General features: G+C 36.8%; 1 protein-coding gene across 2 annotated transcripts in view; it reads right to left on the bottom strand.

Annotated features, from left to right (window-relative positions):
• Positions 1 to 3487: 3487 nt before the first annotated feature.
• APH1B (aph-1 homolog B, gamma-secretase subunit) overlaps positions 3488 to 6000 on the bottom strand; it is a 32372-nt gene continuing 29859 nt past the window's right edge. For both annotated transcript variants that reach the window (XM_079126441.1, XM_079126442.1), the window contains one exon: positions 3488 to 5863. In XM_079126441.1, coding sequence (XP_078982567.1) covers positions 5696 to 5863 — 168 coding nt within the window. In that variant the 3' untranslated portion in view covers positions 3488 to 5695. The remainder of the gene's footprint in view (positions 5864 to 6000) is intronic.

Raw genomic sequence — 6000 nt, 5'->3', positions numbered from 1 at the left:
AAATCAAGAGGGGACACAAAAACAAGACCAGTAGAGGAAGCCTTTGGCATATACAGCTGCAGCAAACATTAACAGTAGTCCAACGGCTACCCATTTTACCCTAAAATTTACATTAAAGGCTTTGTTTCTGATATCCAAAAGGTTAGGTCATTTTCAACAAATAATTACAATGCATGTGAAGAGGCAAGAAAAAAATCTGGAAAGAATATTCGAATTTTCTAATACTTGAGTGAGTTTTGTTTTTTTAAAAAGGAATTTGTCTCTTTGACCTTTGAAATTTATTGGCAATAAGTTGTATTCTATTCCCTGATTATTTAATTATGTAGGATCTATAGTGATGTCTCCCTCTCATTCCTGATATCAGGGCTGTCACTTTTTTCTCCTTATTGATCTGTTCAATTTTATCAATGTTAACTAGACATTTAATTTTCTCCATTGTTTCACTATTTATTTGATTTCTGTTTTAGTTTTCTTTCACTAATTTATTAAGTGGAAGCTTAAGTCATTGACTTTGAACATTTTACTTATTTAATGTAAGTATTCAAGGCTAAAAATCTCCCTCTTTTGTCCCTCTTCAAGGATTGTTTCAGCCATTCTCCCCTACACCATTTCTCACTTTCTGTCACGTCCTTCCCACCCTATTCCAGCATGTTCTTAATATGCCATTACAGTTCGGACCATAAGGAGAGGGAAACATCCTCATGTGCTAGCAAATCCTCCTCAGGCTATCATTCTTCCACATCATCTCTGCTCTTGATGCGGCATCTATGTCTCTATCACCCACTCTTTTCTCTACATTGAAACTGTTTTTATCAAGGTCACCAGCAAGCTTTCCATATACAACAATCAGTTCTCCCTCATTATCCAGTAGCATTTGACATCCTTTACTCCTGGCTTTAACCCCTTCACACTCCCCTCCTTTTCTTTCCTTTTTCATCAACTATTTTCCCCCTTTCCAACCTCTTGCTTGCAATGCCCCAGGGCTCATATTCACTACCTGGGTAGTGAATCTATATTCATTACCTGGGTGCCCTTCACCCATTCCTAAAATTTGAAGCATCTTCTGTATTCAATCTATTCTATATTATTCACAATTCATAGTGAATTTTCCTTAAAATAATATTGTGTATTTTAGTCTGTGTGGTTAATTATATGCCCTCCAAGGACAAAGATCTCCACCATTGTGCTCTTTTCCATCCTTTTAAAGTGTGAAAGATGTGTACTGTGCATAGTAGCCCTTGAATGAGCATTAGGAGCTCTGATTTTGAAGCAGCACTAAAAAAATTGTATAGTTTTACTATTAGAAGCAGGACTTACAGTGATCCACACTTAAGTGACAAGTACCACTGTGAGCCAGGACCTGATTGGGGCTCAGAATGTATTATGGTCATCTGAGAACATGTTGAATCCTCAATTCTTCTACTTAGATTGGGACCATAAGCTGGCTGCATCTATTCTGCACGTTTGATGAGGTGAAAATAAAATATGTACTTCTACTGGAGGTTTCTCATGCTGAGGCTGGTCAGAGAAACCTCCATTCCAACTAAATGCCAAACAAATAACAATTAAACAAGGGCCGCAATTTCAATGTGGAAAGGGCCTGACACCCAAGGAATGTGTGCCTCTTTCCCTGGCTTACTAGTTGGAAGCACAGAGCCCTTGGTTCTTGAGACAGTATCAGCCAGCAATATGGTCAACATCAACCTGAAGAGCCTCATTTCAACCCAGAGTTAACTGCCATCATATGGTCTTGACTTACAGGACATCACAATACCCTGCATACCCTGATGGTAAAGGCCAAGCTTGATGCCTTAGTCTCCTCACCATGGGAAGAACAAAGGGACTCTATAGGCTACTCAGGGTCACCAGGGAGAAGCTAAACTGCATTCTCCTCTTTACCTGATTCTGATTCTCAGCCATTATCATTTGATGTTTTATAAATTCACTATTTTACATTTAGGAGGTTTTTCAAAATGAGGTTTCAGGATCTTAGGATTTTTCTCTATTTGCTTTAAGAAACCTCAAGAAATTCTCTGTACCAAAATGTTTCTGAACATAGATATAAAGTAGGCTTTATGAATACTAAATTAAAGAACTTTTTGAAAAAAATCTCAGATCTGATCAGTTATAAAAACAAACTAAAGAGCCATGTTTTAAAAGAGACAAAACCCAACAGATCCTGAAGGAAAGACTACTCCAAAGAAGGAGAAACATGGGAAATGAGTAGTACCAAATGATATTTTTATTGTTCATTGAAAAATACAGGTCTGGAAAGAGTCTATTGCATTGTACATGGGATGCAAGGTCTGATGTTGCAACTATGTAGGACATAAGGTATGACTTTCATAAAATGTTACATATGTTACATAAAGATAGTCTCCACCTCTTCTAAATACTAAAATTTACTAGAAGTAAAATCTGTTATTAAATGAGAAATATAAGCATTTGTAATCATAAGCAAAATGCTCTAAGCAAAGCACTTCAAAGTATTTTTTTTTTTTTTTTTTTTTGTGACATCTACCTTGTCTACCTGGGGTTAGGAATGGTGGGTCCTAGAAAAAACTTACTAAAAGCCAAAATCCTCAAGGAGTTCTTCCCAAGAAGCAGGCTGCTGATACCTAGACAGGTTGCGAGCCTGGCTAGTGGCAAAACTTCAGTGTCACCCTGGGGGCCACACTGACTACTAAAACCTGTTTTGGGACTGGGCTGAAGTGACTGGAAGGAATCTTCTGTCACAATTGCTTACATTGCATCCACTCTACAGATAAGAACACTTAGCATTTCTGATGTGAATCTGCCACTCTCAGCAATCCTGGAATATGCTTCAAAAGAAAATTATTAACACTGGGAACAGAAGTCATTTTCTATGCAGTCTGCAGATGATAATCAGTACATCCTTTCTGCCATGTTTCCAAGAAGCTCAAAAAGGCCACTGCTACTATAATGCCTAGGCCAGGATCCAGACAACTAGACATCTCCAGTTATGATTACTCAAATTTAAAAATACAGCTTATATTAGAGAGCAACAAAATCAGTATCTATTAATTACATGGAAATATATTTAAGCACTGTAACGATATTCAAAATCTCAAGGTCAATGTTAACTGTCCACATTTTCCTCCAAACAGAAAAATCCTGCATGCAGGAGAGCATGCAGCACTAATACCAACTCCTCTCCAGTTATTACCAGGACTCAGAAAGATCCTTATGGATAACAAATGCAAAAAAAAAAAAAAAAAGTTATTTCAATACATACACAGCAACAGAGGAAGACTACACCCTTCCTCTGGGCTTTCTTGGCAGACGGCAAAGCAGCCTATTTGAAACAAATGCCTGAACTGATTATGGCAATATTCACATTCTAAGGGAAATCAGGATTACATCATTCCCTTATTCATAGGTAACCAAGGATTATTAAATAATTTCCTGAACTAAGACAATAGCTGACCATAAAAATCTTGAGTTTTTATTAAATGAGATTATGTGATATCCCAGTTTCTTAATATTAAGCTACTGGTGTACAGAGAACTTGATCAGAGCTCAAACACGAATAATATTAAAATTCTCAGATTTTAGAGATAGGCAAATATATTATCAGAGTATCCCCTTAAAAGATTTATAATTCAGGTTGGTCGGGAATGTAGTTCAGTAGTAGAGCACTTGCCTAGCATGCATGAGGCCATGGGTTCAGTGCCAGTACCACAAGAGAAAGAATATATGGGAGAGAGGGAGACAAAGAAGGCCAGAGACTGACTTGTAAGTAGACAGTAATAACCATTGTATATTTTCTTATTCTATTCACCAAAGAATACCACGTTGTGCTAAGAATAAATCCCAGTTCTATGGGCACATTATTCCTCTTAACTCTGCACAGTAAAATTTGTTGTTCAGTTTCTATGTCCTTGTTTCTTCTAGTCCAGGGAAAATCTTGTATAAAGCTGGAAAAAAAAAACAAAACTGTGAACTCCAGCAGAAACACTAGTATTAGTGCTGTAGTAACCTTTAGGGGAATAATTATAATTGCTTATCAGACCAGATAGAAGCTCCACTCCTTTTGCATCTCTAGATTGAGATATTCTAGTATTTTAAACATGGTGAGGTTTCATTATAAAGGTCTAGTCCATGAGTTAGGTTCTGGTCTCTGGAACGATATACAGTTAGCTCAAAATGCTGAGTGCACTTCTTTTTCAAACATGTTCATTTCCCATCATGGTACTATCACATTCATTCAGCTGGCATGTCATGTTGAACTCTTTCATGGTTATTTTTTGGGGGAACCTTCTACTGCACATACAGGATTCACAGAGGTATCCCTTTAATGTATAATTTCCATTTCACACTATCGGCTCCCCAAAAACATCAACTGGGAACAATTTCTAGTTAGTAAAGTCATAATTCACTAGCATTGCCTCTTTATAAAGGCAATCAAATAGTGTTATTTAGAAGCTGAACAAACACCTTGGATATTCTTCTAAAGAGAATGCTGTATCCTGCTACCAAAACCAAGAAATACGTAATAAATCTAAAGATTATATGGATATGTAAAAATCTGGCAGCTTAAAATACATTTTTACAATTTTACACTATACCATTTGGGTAAAAGACCTGTTTAGTGTTGTTAATGACAACCTTGCCTAGGGATCCTGCCTAGATGCTGGCTGGCTAGATTCAACTGAGAACAGTAATGGGAGCAAATAAAAGGTGTCAACATCATTCTTTTGGCTTACTTTGAATTTTAGGTCACACTTCTACCAGTTCCAGTAAAGCCTGTTCTGGGGCACATCATTCAGTTCCCTGTCCAGCTGCTCAGGGATAAAACACAGGTCTTCACCTCAATTAAACCAGCACCTGGCACGCAGATAGTACACACTGCAGCTTTAAACTGAGTAAAGACTGAAAGACGCTGCACAATTCTTGATTTTGTACTTTCCCAAGGAAATCAGAAATTAATCTTAAACTGAATTTATACTAAAAACATAATATAATGCCTCAAAAAAGCAAAACCTAGAATGGAAAAATTTCAGGAGAATATACCTTATTAATCAAATCTTACTTTGGCTGAATTATCATAGTTAGTATAATTTATTATTGCATTGAGAAGCACAGTCTATGTTTTTCTAAGATCTTACTAGTGAAATATATGTGAACAGTTCACAGAGGTGATAGCCCTTTAGCCTTTTGTGACTTCATAATATAAAAAGATAAAGGCTAACTATAATTTGACATTCAGAAATTTACTTGCTTAGCACAAGCACAAGTTGAATCAGGAGACAGTTAAATACCAGAATCACATTTACTTAGGATATTAAGAAGTTCCCATTTGGATCCCAGTAGTTCTCAGCCTTGCTGCACATCACAATTACTTGGAAGTTTTCAAAAATTACCAAATGCTCAGGACAATTAAATCTGGAGTGAAGAACCCTGAATCAGTATTCCTTTCTTATGTTTCCCAGGTGACTCTTAACATGCAGCCAGCATGCAGACCACTGAGGCATCCTTTTCAGAGATCTGTTTCTTGAAAGCCAAGCAAATGGAATTCCTATCTAGATAGCTTTTCCAAAATTCCATCAGAAAAAGGGATATTTTTCTTTTCTTTTTTTCTTTCTTTTCTTTTTTTTTTTTTTTTTAGAAAAAGGCACTGTTGTGCTTCCTCTAATGACACAGCCTGTTGTTGGTAGGTATTGACTGTCAGAGGTTATCTGGAGCGTTGGTGGTAAAGAAGAAAGTCCTTGTCTTGGCAGAGCAGGCAGAGTTTCAGGCTTCGGCAACTGCCTCCCGCAACAAAAAATGCCCAGATGCCCATGAGCACCATAATTATATATGCTGACACCAGATTTATTCCATAGTGAGGACTTAGGAAGGTCTGCAAAGAAAAAAAAAATCAACTTGAGTAATAAGTTTATTAAATATGTGTAATAACCAAAGATAGGAAACTATGGAATATTCTCAATAGCTGGACTGTGTTTCAGCAAACATATGATACCTATCATATGTTAAGGA

Source organism: Sciurus vulgaris (assembly GCF_902686455.1).
Source record: "Sciurus vulgaris genome assembly, chromosome: 2".
In the NCBI taxonomy this organism is placed as follows: Eukaryota; Metazoa; Chordata; class Mammalia; order Rodentia; family Sciuridae; genus Sciurus; species Sciurus vulgaris.
This window is presented reverse-complemented; position numbering and strand designations above follow the sequence as displayed.